Source organism: Hakea prostrata, chromosome 9 (assembly GCF_041222555.1).
Source record: "Hakea prostrata isolate BN-2017 chromosome 9, UWA_Hpros_2, whole genome shotgun sequence".
Lineage (NCBI taxonomy): Eukaryota > Viridiplantae > Streptophyta > Magnoliopsida > Proteales > Proteaceae > Hakea > Hakea prostrata.
In genome coordinates, this window is record NC_142608.1 from 6,814,844 (window position 1) to 6,834,701 (window position 19,858).

General features: G+C 37.1%; 1 protein-coding gene across 1 annotated transcript; it reads left to right on the forward strand.

Annotated features, from left to right (window-relative positions):
- The first annotated feature begins 1,645 nt into the window (after window positions 1–1,645).
- LOC149004351 (cysteine-rich receptor-like protein kinase 25) lies at window positions 1,646–19,858 on the forward strand. Its single transcript, XM_089168618.1, has 12 exons — window positions 1,646–1,834; window positions 1,918–2,767; window positions 2,932–3,066; window positions 3,297–3,418; window positions 3,537–3,746; window positions 15,941–16,754; window positions 16,992–17,147; window positions 17,582–17,703; window positions 17,931–18,141; window positions 18,367–18,604; window positions 19,118–19,268; window positions 19,414–19,858. Exons 2-12 carry the CDS (start codon window positions 1,957–1,959, stop codon window positions 19,735–19,737), a joined length of 3,294 nt encoding a protein of 1,097 aa, XP_089024744.1. The 5' UTR covers window positions 1,646–1,834; window positions 1,918–1,956; the 3' UTR covers window positions 19,738–19,858.

Here is a 19,858-nt window from a genome sequence, read left to right on the forward strand (position 1 = left end):
ACATGATTACTGTCAATAAATAATTATTATAGTCAACAAACTTTTGGACCGCACACCCTTGACTAGCAAAAACTAGTGGATAGTGGACGTCAAAATCGAAGTCAGTATCATTGATTAGAATTAAGGTTACCATCAAAATTGGATAGGGGACCAAGCCAATTACTAAACCCTGGCTTAGCCCTAACCCTAATTCCAAATCACTTCCTTAGGACCAGGATTTTGATTTTATTTATTCAGGCTTAGGGTAAACTAAGTAGGTTTTGGACCATCAAGCCTAAACTTATATTTTAGTGCTTGATACTCATCTTGCCTTTTTTTTCTTTTAGTAAACCTTACTCATCTAAACTTGAGTGAAGAGTGTAGGGTGAAGTTGATGATGAAAGACCCTTTAATCTTCACGTACATAAATAAATGTGGTTAATTTAGATGGAATCCTCCATATGAGACTGAGATCAAATGTCTATAACTCCACATTTATGAAGTTGCAAGATTTTCTAGTCAAAGTTGCCCCCTTTGAAGTCAGGAAGCATTGTGGTTGCAGTCTAGTCACGGTATTATCTCTAACTTCATAATATTCATATTTTCAAAGCTCTAAATTTCTAGTGTCATTCTCCTCATCAATTTTTCTATGGATCTTGTAGCATTTGTCACACTCTTTTTGTTTTAATCATTCATTGTTGTATTCCTATACTTTGTAACTTATTAAGAGATTTTTTTTTCTTCTTCTTTGGATGCAATTGTGAGACGATCTAGATATTTAAGATGAGGTAACGTTGTGACCATACGTTACATAAGACAAAAAATTGACAAATCATCCATTAGTTAAAGCATGTCGTGTTCGTAGATAAAATTGTATGAATAAATATAATATTCATATGATATGCTTCAAGCACAATGGAAGTAGTCTCTTTTATAGAAGCAAAGACCAAGGACGTCTTGGGTTCATGTAGGGGCAAAGTTAGCATTCAACATCGCGGGAGGCGGTGGAGCCCCATTGTCTTTTATCTTTAAAAATTTCCCTATTAATTGGGGTGGGGTGGGGGGGGGGGGCAAGCTCCCTAGCCGTAGGATAGCTCCGCCCTTGGGTTCGAACCTTTGGTCCTCCACACTCCCCCCATTCCCAACCAATTGGGTCTATGGACCTCATCAAAAAGGACTAGTTTGCTGATGAAAAATAAATAAATTCTAATATTAATTTTTTGGTACATTGAAAAAAATAATTGTAATATTCATGAGTGCCAGGGGGAGGGCATTGCTTTGAAATATATTACTTATGGATCCACATCCTTTGCATCCAGCCCTTTATGTGTTTAGTCTATCCAACCAGTACTGGATGGACAGCATATAAACGAATATAATGGTAATCATCGCCTTTGAATACATGCTTTAAAACCAGACTTAAGTTATGAACCAAATTCAACGATTGCAATCAAATCCATCCACATGTCGTCCATCCAATGGTTAGATAGACTGGACACAGTGGGTTCTGATGCATTACTGGAAATTGTAGGTGGTTTAAAGATTGGATCCAAATCCTTTGGGTTCATATCCTTGTGCATCCATTAGTCCAGCTGCTGGATGGACGATATCTAGATACATAAAGAGCTAGACCGTTAGGTATTTAAAGCATGTTATGGATCTAACAGTCTAAGCTTTTTGTGCATCCAAATGTTGTCCATCTTGCAATTTGCACAAAAACATGGATGCAAGGCTAATGGAGAATTAGTAGAATAATTAAAAACATCGCTTCTCATTGGCAAGGGTTGAACCTACAACATCTCCACCGAGAAGTTAGGTTCCTAATCATCCTACAAATTCTCCATTGGCAACTAAGGTAGACTTTGCTTCCTGAATTGGGTCCAAGTCTTTTTTTTTCTAGACAAAAAATAATCTTGTTCTTTCGTTCTTCATCTTCAGTGCAGGACACGGTGGAGCAAGCGGAGAATTCGAAAAACAATGGAAACATTTACCAACACTACTCCGAGATCCACAGTTCCGTTCCTGGTTCTCTTCTTCTTCTTCGTTCTTACTTTCTTGGTAAGCTTCAGTACCTGCAGCGACCCTAATTACCTAAACGAGTTCTGCCCCAACACAACTCTATACACATCCAACACCATCTACAAGTCCAACCTCAACCTTCTCTTGTCTTCATTTTCATCCAACTCAAACAATAACACCCGCAGCAACGCCACCGTCGGCAAGAATCCCAACTCTATTTACGGCTACTACTACTGCAGAGGCGATATCACCACTGATGTCTGCCGTGATTGTGTCACCACTGCCGCTCGCGAGATTCTCGAATACTGTCCCAACAGGAAAAAAGCAATCATTTGGTATGACGAGTGTACATTGCGCTACTCTAACGAATCCTTCTTCTCCACTCTCTCCGAGAACCCTGCCTACGCCATGACAAATACACACAACATCTCTGACCCAACTCGGTTTAATCGTCTCTGGGGAAATATGACAAACATGACGGCTACTGAAGCTGCTTCTGATTCTGACAGATTCGCCATTCGAGAAGCTAATTTTACTCAATTTCAGAAGCTTTATTGTCTGGCACAGTGTAGCCCTGACTTATCAAAGAGTAATTGTAACAAATGCCTTGCGGGTGCGATTGCTTATCTCCCTGGGTGCTGCAGCGGCCACAAAGGCGGAAGGGTTTTCAATCCAAACTGTATCATCAGGTTTGAGGTATACCCTTTCTACCGAGTTACATCTTCAGCACCTGCGCTTCCGCCATCGAGTAACACAACTATTATTCTCGGTGAGTGTTTTTCTATTCTTCTTCTGATGATGATGATGAAATAAAAAACGTTTTGAAAAATTTGAGGGTTAAACTTGAAAAATGAATGAATTTCTTGCTCAAAAATATCTTTATTCCAATACTATTAGAATTATTTCTGATTTTTGTAAATTCTTTTAACGCAGAAAAACAAGGATGGTCGTCAAAGAAATTTGCTACCATTGTTATTTCAGTTGCTGCAGCTGAAGGAATTCTTTTTTCTATTTTCTTGTATTGTTTCTTAATCTACAAGAGAAAGGAGGATCCTTCGAAGGATAATGGTAGAAGATCTGGCCTTTTTATCTACCGTAGAACACTTGAATTGATTATTCAGTATAAATCTTGGCTTCTTATAAGTTTGATGACATGAATGGTTCAATCATGGAGTTTATTGGAGCCTTAAAATATTCGGAGATAATACAAATTCAAAGAATAACATAATTATTTTGAGAAATTGTTAGCAATTAAAATTTGAATTTTAACCTTTCATCATCTTGGGTTTTGTACACAGGTGGGAATACAATTAAAAGTTTGGAGTCAATGCAGTTTGATTTTAGTGAAATTGTTACTGCTACGAACAACTTTGCAGATGCCAATAAGATTGGTGAAGGAGAATTCGATACCCTTTTTAAGGTATGGAAATAGTTTCAAACATGTTGTAATGAAATTAAATTATTGAGTGTCGAATTCCATTGATTTCATTGGAGTATGAAACTATAAAGTTTGTTTATCATATTATATATGTTATCAGGGTAAACTTTTCAATGGACAAGAAATTTCTGTCAAAAGATTCCCAAAAATCTTAGGGTTAAACGAAAAGGAATTCAAGAACGAGGTTATGTTAATTGCAAAGCTGCAACATTATAATCTGGTGAAGCTACTTGGCTTTTGCTTGGAGGGGGAAGAAAAGATCCTTATCTATGAATTCACACCCAACAAATGTTTGATGACTTCCTATTTGGTTTGCCCCCACACACCTCTCTCTTATCTTTTATCCATGCACAATCTCTTTTTAAGATGAAGCATTTGTCAAGTTGATCAAGTTCTAAATTCTTATTCAACATTTTATTTTGATGGCTACAGATCCTGTGAAATGCAACCAGTTAGCTTGGCAAAGAGGGTTCGCCAAGATCATGAAATAATTGCTCAAGGATTTCTTTATCTTTGTGAAAACTACTACTTAATTTCATGTATCATGCTCATATATAGGAATCTTAAAGCAAGCATTTAGCTTTTTGGATGGATAAATGCGTCCCAAGATCTCAAGTGAATACATGTTGAACCTAGTAAGATCCAAATTCCATCAAGCGGCTATGAATTTACGCCTTTCAAGTTATAAATTAATTTAAGGGAATAAGTATTAATGTTGTGTCTAAATAGCTAAAATGAATGCTCTGATAAATAAAAACAAACAAAGAAGAGATAAAAACGAAGGCCATTGTATGCAAAAATTCTATTCAACCACAGTGAAATTCTAAATGGCATCAAATCTATGCAGGCTCTAGAGGATGGTAATGATCGATTTCAAGAAAAAAAAAAAGGAGAAAATACTATCATAAAATTCTTAGATGGGCAATTGACATTTTTTGTCTAGTTCTATAAACCCAAATATATAACAGAGGATTTACTAAGTAGTAACAAATTTAAGTTGATGTAAGTCCTGAGCTCTAACGGGCCTAGGCTCGATTTCATCTCTTCTATTTCCATCATTTTTATAACTATGCACTTAAAGATTAGCTTCCACTGTGTGTAGATCCTCTCCGCCCAACTACTCGTCCTAGCTTCGATTCCCCCTCTCCCCCCCCCCTCCCCTGCCGTGCCCCTTGCCTCACATTTGGGTTAGAAAAGGGTCCTACCTAACCAAGATTGAACATAGATACAGCTTTACCCCATTACACAAGGCTGCTAAGTGAAGTCATATATTAATTTTTCTTCTCACCTTTACTTGTGATAAATAAAATCATATACAGTGCACAAGACTATTTAGGAGGGTCAAACGCATGTAACGTAACTCAATTATCTGTGTTTCAGAAGAGGTTGCGTCTCAGGTGAACTTGTAACCAAGTGCATGAACACTTGACCAATGTGCCAGCATGACCTTCTCAATTCATAATTGGAATGAAACCACAAAATTGAAAATTAGAATGAGAATACGAAACTCCCATATGTTAATTTTTTAATTTCGATAAAATATAAGGTATATATTTTTTAGTATGTTTGTTATTATTATATAGCAATATTAGGAACCATACGATTAGTCTTGCTAATATATTCTTGTAGAAGACATTTTTTCTTTTTGATAGAAAATAAATTTATTGAGGAGAAACCGAGGTTATAGAACAAGTATTACTGAGCCAAGGAGTGGAAGACGGTCAAACAGTTGGAACCTCAACCAAATAGGCCTTCCTGGTTAGACACCCAGTAAAGAGTTGCGGGTCTTAAAAACAAAAAAAAAGAAAAGAACAATCATCAAAACAAGAAACAAAATGCATAATCTCTCACATGGCTGAGGCAATGCACACCAAAGGTGTAGAAATCTTCCCCAAAGAGCATTAGACCAACGTGAGATTGTTTGACTCAAAGATGACACGCCGCCAATCTTCCTGAACTGCATATCATACCGCCAACCAAAAGGCCAAGGCCTCACCCCCTAGACCCACCCAAATTGAGGTGAGTCCCAAAGTGCCATAAGAACCTCCCCTAGGTGGAGGTGATTATGGGCTGCTAAGCCCAGCCCACAACGAGTTCCTTCCCCAGCAAAAGACATCATGGGAATTAACTTTCTCCCTGCCCATTGGTGGGGCCTCCCACCTCTTATCTTTTGAAATTGCTTTAGTGCTGCATATTTTATGCACAATGCTGACAAATGGTGTGGATGAATTCTGACCTTCACTGATTAACCACCTCGTGAAGCTGAAGCGGCAGCCTCACCTAGCACCTGAGACCGTAACCCCGGACGATACAGGAAATTCCCTTTCCACACGCCTACTCCCCGCCTGCTGCCCGACCTCGGATCATATCGCACTGGAACACTTCCCAATCCAAATGGGAGAGGGGAGAGATCTCTTCGCTTGCTTGCCATTATCAACGCTTCGAAAGCGGATCCAAATTGGATGGTGTGGCAGAAAGACCAACTAGATCCTTTTAAGACAAGAAGAGAAAATAAAAGCCTTTTCACGAACGATCCATTTTGCCGCGGTCTACTCGAACCATTCCCACAGACTGACCGTTTTGGTTTTCTTTTTTCACTTTTTGAATTACACCACTGAAACTAAAAAAAAAAAAAAGACAATGGGTGGTTAAGATTCGATCCCGACCACCACTTTTTTTTTTTGTACAATGGGGCTTTATTAAGTCGGGGGATTGGGATATTAGTATGCCTAGCAAGAGTCGAACCCACGACCTCTTCACTAAGAGGTGTTGGTTTCAACCATTTGAATATAACTGCTCTGTGTTGGCTCGACCACCACTTTAAAATGGACCATTTGCAGCTTAGTGCTGAGCATTCAATGCGTAGCATTGTAGCCAAACCGCTAATCTTCAGCATTTGGCTTCAGTGCCGCGCATTAATGCCATTGCCTAAGGTCCAAATCTAAAGTGTTTTTTTTTGGGCATCAATGGTGTAGTTCAAAAAGTGAGAACTCAACAGCGCTTCAAGTAGCCTGATGAGGATTCCACAACCTCTCATTGAAAACAAGATCAATCCAAGCAATCCAAAGCTGCCAACAAATGAAGAAACAAAGAGTTACAAATGCATCTTTGTCTCTCTTATTATCAAACGACAGAAACTGGAAAAAAAAATCCTCTGCAGTGCATTTTTGTACCAAGGGATTGGTTGAGATTAAAAGCTTAATTTTAAATTTTAAGAATCATCAATAGTCTTATATTGATTTTGTTTTCTCAGTCAATCATTTAGTATATATGTGCAGTGCACAACACAGCAGAGAGTTGGGCACAACAAAAGATGTTTTTCCCAAAATCTGAATCCCACTTATCTAATCATGAGCATGAGGCTCAAGGAGCAACATACGAAAGTGAGCTCGCAAACCACACCGCCTGCGCAAAGGGGCAGCCAAAAATAATATGGCCAAAGTCCTCTTAACACCTTTCCGCAATGAACACAAGTTGTATCAACCCAGATCTGCTTTCGATCCATGGCCTCTCCTGTGGACAATCCAGAAGCACATCCCCGCCATATCATGTGCTTGATCTTTGGAAGAACCGGTGCATCCCAGATAAATTTCCAAATCTCCGATGGGTTCGTCATCCACACTGGTAACCTAGACGAAGAAGCACCTCCTTTCACATGCGATAACTCATCCATCCTTGGAGCTTTCATAAACTCCCTTCACTCTGTGATTAGGACCCTTCTTTGCACCTGTCCACACAAGTTTATTAGTGCTAGGAAAGAGAGAAAGAGGCGTTCTTCGAAATTAGGGGCGGACCTACTAAGGGGCCGAGGGGGGCCATGGCCCCCCCCGGATTTTTCAAAATTTTGATTAATTCCCTTCAATTTTGGATTTTTTATATTAATCTTCTTCATTTTTCCACTTTTTTCTCTTGTCACATGTGAAATGTCACTATTTGGCCCCTCCTAAAATATTGAGAACAACTTTAAATGTAAAATAATGGGTATAAAAGTCAATCTCTAGTTAAAAACTAATTCCTCAATTCCTATTTATTCTCCCCATTTCTCTCACACATCTTTTCTTCCTATTTATTCTCATCTCTTTCTATAAACGTGGACTAAAGGAATTTTTGAAAAAAAAAATCTTATTAGATATTTAAAATGTCATTTATAATTAGAAACTAACTCCTCAATTCCTATATTTTCTCATATCTCCTCTCTCATCTCTCCTCTCTCCTCTCTCCTCTTTTTTTTTCATAATTATTCTCTTATGTTTTTTTCTTCCTATTTATTCTTCCCTTTCTTTAAGCGTGGGTTAAAGAAAATTTGGGAAAAAAATCTTCCCCACAATTAGGTACTCTTTTTATTTATCAATTTATTTATTGTTTTTTTATTTGATTTTATATTCTTTGTTTCTTTATTTTGTCTACAATTTTTGCTATTTGATTTTATATTATAAATAAAATGTCTATAGTTAGTAAGGTAACTAAATACCATTGGTTGCATTTCTTACCTTAAAAAAAAATTTTGGTTTGCATCTGACATTTTAGAGTTGAAGACGTGTATTTTATTTTTTTTGTTTGTACTGATGCTTTAATTTATCTACATCTTGTTGAAAAAAACTATCATTATCACTAATTTACCTATTTTTATCAAATATGTGTGGGCCCCACAAAATATATGTGAGTTTATTCCTTAATATAATAAAATAATTCATACGTTGGACCCTCAATGGGTCTTAAGGACCCATACAATATGTGTAGCGAAAAACCATTGGTGCTTTCCCAATCTGGATTTCCATTCTTCGCCCCCCCCAATATTGAATCCTGGTTCCGCCCCTGTTCGAAATGAAGTGTTAAGTAACCCGATGGCCGATGGAATCCATGTCATTACAGGTGTGGGGTTCACGTGTACGAAAGATGAGATGGCTTGGAATGAAACATGATCCTTTCTAATAATATTTGAATCCGGATCATCTCCCCATCGGGGGAGGGGCTTCCTGAATACAAAAGCCAGTAGGTTCCACTGGTGAAAAAAAAATTGTTTTTTCCAAAAAGTATTTTTCACCGTGGGCCCCACTTGTTTTTGTGGTCAGCAAGCGTCGAGGTCGCTGATCCGGACTCATAATATTTAACTCTAAGACTTAGACTTCAAGGTGGTCCTAGAGGTCGGGGGTCCTCATTAATGGGTCTAAAGTCTTAACACAAAATCCTAGAGGGTGGGAGATCGCTCATGATGGTAAAATATGATGAGAGAGGATGTAGGCTAGGGGCGTTAATTTTGGCACCAATAAACCTATTAAAGCTCTTTTTGGTATCAATTCTCATTCTCTATTATGCCTGTAAATCTATAATAATATAAATAAGTACAAAAATTCATTATTCGTCAAGAATAAAAATTAGTTTGGTGAATTTTGTCAAAAATAAATTATGGAATGAAAACTAAATTTGATATATTATAATAAAAAAAAATTTAAAATGATGGTGAGTTAGTAAGAAAAGAGAAAAGAGAACAATGATAATAGATACCAAACAATTTAAAATAATAAAAAATTCTCATAATTGATAATGATAATTGATACCATAAAAAGCCTAAGACCCGAACTGGAATAAACCAAGGTTAATTAAATGGGATATATGTTACAGAATCAAAAACTCATCGATTTTCAACTAATTTAGTCCAACTTGTTTGTGGTGCGTCGAACTTGAATGTTGTGCATTAAATGAGCAGCATGTGCTACCCATTTGATGCGCAACATGTGTTGCCTACTGTCGAGATCAAATCTCGACTGTCCATTTCAAAGGTGTTGAAAACCGAAACAGACAATCAAGATTTGATCTCAATCATCAGCAGCACAGTACTACACATTTAATGCACAACACTGAAGTTCAACCCGTTGGTGGCCCATCAGCCTTGGCCAAATTGACCAAATCATTAATCAAACCAAACCATTAAAAAACCAGTCCATTCTAACCCAAGTTAAAGGGGGTCAATTTATTTGGACCTTAAGCTGAAAGGCTAGATTGTAGATCCAAATATAACTTTATATTTGAAACAGGATGAAGAAAGTAATAGGTTACTAATGGTTTCAAAACCAATCTAACTGGAACTTAACGTGTAAGTACAAATCCAACAGGGGCGGACCTACTAAGGGGCCGAGGGGGCCATGGCCCCCTGGATTTCTCAAAATTTTGATTAATTCCCTTCAATTTTGGATTTTTTATATTAATCTTCTTCATTTTTTCACTTTTTTCTCTTGTCACATGTGAAATGTCACTATTTGGCCCCCCCAAATATTGAGAACAACTTTAAATGTAAAATAATGGGTATAAAAGTCAATCTCTAGTTAAAAACTAATTCCTCAATTTCTATTTATTCTCCCCATTTCTCTCACACATCTTGTCTTCTTATTTATTCTCATCTCTTTCTATAAACGTGGACTAAAGGAAATTTTTGAAAAAAAAAATCTTATTAGATATTTAAAATGTCATTTATAATTAGAAACTAACTCCTCAATTCCTATATTTTCTCATATCTCCTCTCTCCTGTCTCCTCTTTTTTTCCTAATTATTCTCTTATGTTTCTTTCTTTCTATTTATTCTTCCCTTTTTATAAGCGTGGGTTAAAGAAAATTTGGGAAAAAAATCTTCCCCACAATTAGGTACTCTTTTTATTTATCAATTTATTTATTGTTTTTTTATTTTTTTTATATTCTTTGTTTCTTTATTTTGTCTATGATTTTTGCTATTTGATTTTATATTATAAATAAAATGTCTATAGTTAGTAAGGTAACTAAATACCATTGGTTGCATTTCTTACCTTAAAAAAAAATTTTGGTTTGCATCTGACATTTTAGGGTTGAAGACGTGTATTTTATTTTTTTTGTTTGTACTGATGCTTTAATTTATCTACATCTTGTTGAAAAAAACTATCATTATCACTAATTTAACTATTTTTATCAAATATGTGTGGGCCCCACAAAAAATATGTGAGTTTATTCCTTAATATAATAAAATAATTCATACGTTGGACCCTCAATGGGTCTTAAGGACCCATACAATATGTGTAGCGAAAAACCATTGGTGCTTTCCCAATCTGAACTTCCATTCTTTGGCCCCCCCAATATTGAATCCTGGTTCCGCCCCTGAAATCCAACCCAACCTGAATTCAAACTGCATCAACTCAGAATTTCCCATAGTTTTGTTAATGGCCTGCGATTAAGCTTGGTTTTTAAAGTCGAATACCAAAATAGCTCAAATTAATGAAACCAACCCGGGCAAACCATTGGCATCCTTTATATTTTACTTTTTATAATAACATTCCTGATTTAATCCATTGACATTTTCTTCCAATTCCTATGAGTTGAGTTTTTACTTAAAAAGTTGTTGCTATTCCATTAAATTATAAGTAATCATGCGATAATCCTTGCAAATTTGAAAAAACATTAAAGTGGAAAAGGTTGCTCAGTTGGCAAAAGATCAGTACGTTTACATAGGAGGTGAGGGTTCTGTAAAGTCCTTATGATTAATGGAGGTGTAATATGTAACACGGGTTAGCAGGGGCAGTATGGTCTTTTTCATGTAATAGGATAGCTTGTCTTATTATTATGTTTTGAGGGCAATAGGGTAATTGCATACCTTATTAGAGGATATGTATTTGGGGTTTTGAGGATCTCATCTAATTCGCACGATATCACTCTCTCTCCTCTCTATTTTGCTCTCTGGTTATTGCTCTCGGTCTCTGCTGGTTCTTCATCTGCTGTTGAGGGTTTCTGTTAGCCCTGATGTGTTCTTGCTGATGGTTCTTTGCTCTTGTACAAGGCTGAAGCAGTGTATACTGTTTGGTGCGTGTAAAGGCTTCGGTATTTGATGCTCTTGGATTCACGCAGGAGATACTTGAAGCTCTGGTTGCATCTTGATTCAGGTGTGGTTGTTCCATTGTTTCGGTTGTTATCTCTAGTCTTTGTATAGAGTTTTGTCACTGTCTAGGGCTGTAACCTTCCTCTGTTATTTGAAGATTGCATATGCTTGGTGAGAGCATATCTCATCCTTGGATGTAGGTCTCTGACCGAACCAAGTAAACCTTGCGTTGTGTGTGTGTGATTCCTTCTTCTCTTCTATTGTGATTGATTATTCCGCTGCATTAGGTTAGTTTACTTAACAGGAGGGATTATGTTTGTTGACAAACATGTAGAAAAGATTTCCTCTCAGCCACTATATTTGACTAAGTGAGAGAGGAAATCTCTCCTTCTCTCTCTCTTTCTCCTAATCTCTAAATCACATGGAGACAATCCCATTAATATGGACGGTAAGTCCTTTGACAAAATGGCAAGGGAGATAAGGCAACGTCCATTTTTTCTTCTCCTCTCCAACTATAAATAGAGGTGGGGAGGTTTGCTTGATGGTAGAGAAGTGAAGAGAGGCAAGCAAACCAAGTGAGAGGCAAGCCAAGTGAAGGTAAAGCAAGCGTGGGAGACACTCCTCTAGAGTTGAGAGTGTGAGTTGAGAGAGGGTGTACAGGGGTATTCGGTTTTGGATACAGGATTGGGTTTGGTTGTAAATCCAAGCATTGTACAAGTGTTGTATTTTTGCTTTCTCATAGTGAAATGTCTCATTACGCCCGTGGATGTAGGTAAAGCCGAACCATGTATATTGTCGTGTTTGTGCTTCTTATTTATTTTGTTATCCTTCACGAGGGTCCCACAAAAGTACTATTCACGTGGGCCCCACACCGGCACTATTCACGAATACATTTTTGTATTGTTTTTCTCTGTCGATCTTTTACACAGAAGGGAAAATAGTGAACCGTCTATCGGTATTTTTTCCCAACAGGTTCGAATCCCTTCGACCCTAAGAGGGGTGAAAGGGGCGTGTTCGATTGGCAAAAGACTAACCTCTCTTCCAAATAAGAAGTCAAAGTTTGAATTCCCCAAGGTCTACAACAGAAGAAGGTACCCTGTTATTGAAAAAGGTAGCAAGCAACATGCCATTCCCCCAATAAAACTGTAAATGTTCAAACAACAATACTTCATAAACACTGAAGCTCATAGATTCAACAGAGTAACTTTTCCCAAATCCAAACAAGTTTTAAAGCCCAGGAATCAATATTTATCAGACACAAATAACATTTATATAGTCTAGACACCCATCAGTTTCCAACCAACTTTGGTTATTTAGCCTTTAATTGGACTCATTCAACTCTAAAACACATTATCTGTTCGAGACTGCATACATCGAATTAATTGAAATAAACTAAACACATAACATCCCTCAAAATAGAGCATTAACATTTCTAAATATGCGACATTGATGCATTAAGGTTGAAATCAAAGTTAAAATACAAGGGAGATCATAGTTTAAGAGAGTAATAAATTTCTATGGTTATGAAAAAATCAGTCTATTTTTACCTGTGATTCAGCGAGCGAGAGCAAGAGAGAGGGCAAGAGAACCGTGCTAACTATCTTCTGATCCTAGACCAAAATCAAACCTCTGAACAAAGGCCTTCTCAAGGGATTGCGAGAGCCAGAGAGCTGAGCAAAATCAGATTTTCTGAGGAACCAAATTTGCGACATTGATGCATTAAGATTGAAACCAAAGTTCAAATACAGAGGAAAGCATAGCTTAAGAGAGTAATAAATTTCTAAGGCTATGAAAAAATCAGTCTGTTCTTGCATGAGATTCAGCTAGTGAGAGCAAGAGAGGGCCAGAGAACTGAGCTAGTCCCATACCAAAAACAAACCTCTGAACAAATGCCTCCTTTTAAAAACACAGGGATTGCACAAGAGAGCGAACGAGATAAAGACAGAGGGATTGCAAGAGAGAGTGAGCGAGAGAAATACAGAGGGATTGCGAGAGAGAGAGAGTTGAGGTTGAAGCAATCCTATCTGTACAACTTGAAGAAGGTAAGGTTGCTATTTGCTTATGGCTGTAAAAAAAAATTCTAAAATTTTGAGATTCAAGGTGAGAACGAGAAAACGAGAAAATTCTGAGATTCAAGGTGAGAATGACAAAATGAGAGAATAAGTTTTTCGATCGACTCTTCGTCTTCCGAAAAATGAAAATAGTGAAAAATAAGCGCGGGGTTGGGCAGGATGAGTTGGGGAAAAGTCGCAACCGTATATTTTTGGAATATATACCGGCAGTTTCATAAAACCGTCACCAATTAGGGTTATTCGCAGCGATAAGGTGAAAAACGCCACTAATATCTTCGAAGTTGCCGACGGTTTGCGGGTTTTTATTAATTAGTGGCGATAAATATATATATCATTAGTGGCTGTTTATACTAATTAAAAATTTTTTCAAAAAAAATCACCAATTCCCTTTTTTCTTATACTGTTGTGGACTTGGTTTGCTCCGCCAGTGGGTTCCTCTCTATCGCTTACTCAGTTCATAGATTCTTGGAAACATTTCCCATCATCTGGATACTGTAAAGCGGAAGTGCGTGAGTTGCAAGTCAGAATTTCGTTCATTCTCTGGTACATTTGGCTCTCTCGTTGTAGTTTGGTTCTTAGTCATAAAAGTTGCCTTTGATTCAAGCAGCTCAACGAGCAAGTTTCGAATACATTCAAGCTCTATTTGCTTCGTCCCATAGTAGCTCTGCAACGTATGGGCAGTCACAACTCACAACAAACGTTCCATACCAACGTATGTTTGCAGACACTTTGGCTAAGAATAAGGCCCTGTCAATCCTGTGCTCGATAATTTGACCATTTTCTGATCCCTAGTTATTGGGTATTATGCCCACCGGGTGCCATGCACAGTAGAGTATTCTTCGTTTTTTTTCCCTGATTAATATAATCACTTATTAACAAAAAAAATAGAAACTTGACTCAGTTGTCACTTGTGTCTTCTTAAAGGGAAAAGCATGGATCACCCATGAGAAGATTTTTCTTTTTTGGTAGAACCCATATAAGTTTTGAAAAGCAGAAAACATCATCAACAACGCCTTGGGAAAGGTGAGCACTGAGCTGGATGATTGATCGAGTGACTTAAGACTTCAAGAAGTGGGTGAGTCAAATGAAGGAACCAAGCCAATTTTGGTGGGCTGAACTGGGATGAATCGGTTTGGATCAGGGGATTCAAAGCCTAATCAGTTGAGAAATTTTGGATCCTCTTAGATTTCTGTTACCGTCCTGAGTAATTCCATAAAAATTCCGTTGTGATTTGTGAAGTAAGCGTTTTATTTGCTGTTCAAGTCTGTCTGTTCAGCCACTCAACGAGCTCTTCTCAATTGTTTCTCTCACTTCTTCTCACTCTCAAACGCTAAAATGATATACTGCTAAAGTTTATTGTCCGTTTCAATCTTCTCCCCATCACTATTTCTCTGGAAAATGATTAGGGTTTCAGTTTCACTCCTTGAACCTCTCTCATTTTTGTATTTTTTGTAACTTTTTTTTTTTTGTAGGAATTTTTTTGTAGCTATCTGATGTGGGAGAAATGGCTCTCTCCACGAAGAGAGCCGTGTTTAGGACGAACTACTTTTTTTTTTCCTTTTTCTCTTCTCATGTCTTTAAAATTTTGACTCGGTTTGAATTACTATTGTGAAGTAGACAAGTTTCCGGAGATTTCAATTGGTTGACCGAGTTTGAATGTGAAAATTCTCTATGGGAGTGAGGAAGATGGAGGGTTTTGCTCTTGTCATGTTGCTGTGATTGAAGAACTTTGGGAGTATTCTTTTGATCTTTGACCTTGTAGGTTTGAAATCAGGAGCAACATTTTAGTTTTTGTTCTATTTTCTAAGAAATTAATTGGGAACATAGTTGAAGCTTGACTTAAATTTTTCATAATCACAATAACAGAAGTTTTACAAACAAATTAGCATATAAGATGTTAATTGATAATAAATTTGGTAGCATGCACAATGGTTAACAGGTGATTTTCAATTTTCAACTTTGAATTAAATTTGATATTTCATTATATATAATTTCTATTTTGAATTTTATTCAATCACATATTTTCTTTATTTAGAGGTTTCTTTTTAGAGAAGAAAATGGATTTAAGGTTAACTTTTTCTCATAGTTAATTTAGGGTAGTATTATAACTTTACAAAAAAAAAAAATAAATAAAGTAAATAAATAACTCCAATGTTATTTCTGAAATTTTGAGAATATATACATTCACATCATTAGTAAATTAATAGAACTTAATAATAGAATGGGCAATAGTAATTGTGGACAAAATTAAATATTTGATTGATAATTTAAAAAGTACATAGGATAAAGTAGTAATAAAATCAAAATATAAGTGCATAATAGTAATTATCCTTTACGAGTAAATACCACCATTTGATTCTCAACCATTCGATCTTACGATCTTATTTTGATTAATGGACAATGACTCCCACCGACAATAACTACCGGTGGCAGCAGCCACAAATAAAATTCCACTTTGCTACCTCACATGAAAGTGATGCCTTAGTAGTCCTGCTCGCAGACCGGTCAAGCGAAGACTTTGCTTCTTCTGCGCTATCATAATCTTCTTAAGCCCTGAAATTCAGAGAACCAATGGTCGAGCTGGGCAAGATAACCATTTGCAGAGATGAACCGAAGAGTCGGAGCTGTCTTGTTCTTCTCCCTCGTTGTTCTCTCTTGCTTGATCAGCTTCGCTAACTCCGCCAACCCTTATTACCTCTACGACATTTGCCCCAACATCACTGCTAGCCCTAGCTACCTATCCAACAGATACAGGGTTCTAGCTACTTTTTCCCAACGCGCCGTCTCCGGCAGAACCTATTACAACGACACCGTCGGCGATAGTCCTGATACAGTGTACGGCCTCTACTATTGCAGAAGCGACTTAACTGGGGATGTCTGCGGGGCTTGCGTCGTGTCCGCCGCTCTAGCGATAAGCATGAGTTGCCCTAATGGAAAAATTTCAGTGATTTGGTACGATGAGTGTACGTTGCGTTTCTCCAACACCTCCATCTTCTCCACTGTCACCACTTCCTCTACGGTGATGATGTGGAATACACAGAGCATCACTGATCCAACTCGGTTTAACCAGCTCGTATCCACCACGACGGGCCAAGTTTCAACTAAAGCAGTCAGAAATCCTACTCGATTCGCCACTGAAGCAGCTACTTTTACGCAAGTCCAGACTCTGTATACTCTGGCTCAGTGTAGCCCTGATTTATCAGGGAATCAGTGTTCAAGTTGCCTTGACTATGTCAAGAATTTACTCCCCACTTGCTGTAGTAGCAAGCAAGGAGGAAGGGTTTTCAATCCGAGTTGTATTGTTAGGTTTGAGGTGTACCGTTTCTATGGACTCTCAGCTTCAGCACCGGCTCCCTCGCCAACTATTTCGTCTCTGCCATCTCCTCCGAATAACGGAACTTCCAGTCATGGTGAGTTACTGAGTTTTAAATTCCGATTATATTATGAATTTGAACTAGACAAGAAATTTCTACTCTGTTTTCTATGGAATTTTCATCTGCCGATATAAATTTTTTTGAGAAGGGGGTTTCTTGAAATATTCAAATTGCTTGTGAGTACTTATCAAAGAACAGGTTGAAATAAAATTTTTCTTCAAATGAAAATTTGAGATTGAGAATGTTAGTCATCTTCTATGATTCTTTATGCAGAACACCAATCAAGCAGGTCAAGAGACTCAACACAACAAATGGTTGCCATTTTTGTGCCAGTTTCCATTGCAGGAGTGGTTCTTTTCTCTACTCTCTTGTATTGTTTCTTAATGCAGAGGAAAAAGAACACCACATGGGAGAAGACACTGGAAAATGGTATACAAGTTTTAGTTTTTTTTTTTTTTTTCCTCTTCCTCTCTCCTAAACTTTGAAAAATATTCTAATAGGAGCCCAGTGCCCAAGGAGATCCATCACTATGCCTGTGGCACAGAGAGTAGTCACTGCATGGGATCCTGGAAATCAGCTCGATTTACTTCAGTATCCAAAGTTCAGTATCTTGACTCCTTGAAATTGCTGACATAAACGGTTCAGTCTGTGAGGTGGAACTGTAGATAAACAGATGGAAGATTTTGACGTGATCTTCATATTTATCTCAACCATTCTAATGTACCTAGAGAAGGCATTACCTAAAATAAAATAGAATAAAAGTTAACTAGAGAAGCCAATGTTCCTAATCAACTTCCACATTTTCTCTCTTGAAAACTTTGAACTTATAATTTATCTTGCATTCCTGTTGGCTTTGTGGGCAGCTGACAATACAATTATAACTCCAGAGTCATTGCAATTTGATTTGAAAATGGTGCTTCACGCAACTGAAAACTTCACGGAGTTAAATAAGATTGGTGAAGGAGGATTTGGTGGTGTTTACAAGGTAAGACCTACAAACTAAAGGTGGGTTTAGGATTGCCCTTTTCTGAGTATCTCCAAAGGAAATCAATGCTTGTATCTAAAGAGTCCTCATGGATTGTAACTCGATCAACACTTGAAGGGAAAAAAGTTGCAACTAAAAAAGATCTCTCACTCTATAGAGTTCAAAACCTAAACTCACCAAATGTTGTAGTTGTATAAATTTGCTAATTATTTATATTATTTAACCAGGGAGAACTTCCCAACGGACAAGAAATTGCTGTTAAAAGGCTCTCAAAACTTTCTGGGCAAGGTGCAAAAGAGTTCAAGAATGAGGTTATGTTAGTGGCGAAGCTTCAACATCGCAATTTGGTCAGGCTATTAGGCTTTTGCTTGGAGAGAGAAGAAAAGATCTTAATATATGAGTTTGTTCCCAACCGAAGCCTAGATTACTTCCTATTTGGTTTGTCCCATACACACACCTCTCTAGATCTCTTCCTTGTTAGCCATTTTTCTCATTTTATTTCTATGAATTATACATTACCATGTTTATATGAATGAGGAAGTAAAATATGAAATCATGACATTTCACCTTTTTGTCTACTTGTCCACAGACTAGCTTCCCATGATGAACTACTACCCATCAAGTCCTAAATTGTTTTTCTATTTTTTATGTGGATGACAACAGATACTGAGAAACGCATGCAGTTAGATTGGCAGAGACGTTACAAGATCATAGAAGGGACTGCTCGAGGGCTTCTTTATCTTCATGAAGATTCCCGCCTTCGAATTATTCATAGGGATCTTAAAGCAAGCAATATCTTGTTAGATGAGGAAATGAATCCAAAGATCTCAGACTTCGGGATGGCAAGAATTTTCTGCGTTGGCCAAATTGAAGCTAGTACAAATCGAATAGTTGGGACATAGTAAGTTTCAGAATCTTATTCCTTCATGCATTCACATTTGCATAGAATGTTGGCTAGTATTTATAGGCTCCGCCGGCCTATCTTAATGAGGAAAGACAAATTATTTATAGCTTATAGTATCTTTTTCACAAAAGTAGAAATGAAATAAATATAGTAAATAGACCTGTTTGCTGAATTATATACACCTGACTTGATTTTTGGGCAAGGCTTATAGTTGTTACACCTAACTGAAAATAACTGATGTGATTTTTCATCATAAATATGGTTCATTCCATTTGGAATTGTTTGACATGAAAATTCAATTTTTGTTAGAAATATCAACCTGGTATCAATTGTGATCATATAGATGTAGCTGACATACACAAGGAAAAAGAGTTGTGGTTGTACCTTGAAGCTAGATTATCTCCTAGTGAAAATTAATCAATTGAAGAGAAATGAGAAATATGAGCTAGTAGATTCGATCTCCAAGTAACCTCAGTACGTTGTCTAAATTATCTTATAAATTGATTGCAGTGGTTACATGTCTCCGGAGTATGCAATGCACGGTCAATTCTCAGTAAAATCAGATGTTTTCAGCTTTGGTGTGTTAGTTTTGGAGATTATAAGTGGAAGGAGGAACAGTAGCTTCTATCAAGCAAAGTATACAGAGGACCTTATAAGCTATGTAAGTTTGGATTTTAGCACTACTTTTTATCGTATATTTGCCACTGCTACAAATGCTGAAAAAAAAAAACTTGTTTATTAAGTTTTCTACACAAGAGTCAATAGGCAAATCTGCTGAACCTAACGATTATATATGTATCTTGCAGGCATGGAGACATTGGAAAGCAGGAACAACAATGGAATTAGTTGATCCTATCTTGAGAGAGAATTATTCAACGAGTGAAGTGATGAGATGCATCCACATTGGCTTATTGTGTGTTCAAGAAAATATAGATGACAGACCCACTATGGTGAACGTAGTCCTTATGTTGAACAGTTACTTAATTACTCCTCCATCACCCTCACAACCAGCATTTATTATGCGAAGCAGAATCGATCCATACAAGGTTATTCAAGGACAAAATATGCAGAACACCGGATCAAGTCAATCTGTAAATCAATTGTCAATAACCACGTTAGAGCCCAGATAGAATGAGGGGTTCAAGGTGATGTAAAATATAAATGAGTACATGCTATTTTTGATAATTTAATCCATGAAAGTCAGATAATGTGATAAGTATGCAATGATCCAAGTAATTCTTTTGAGATTGG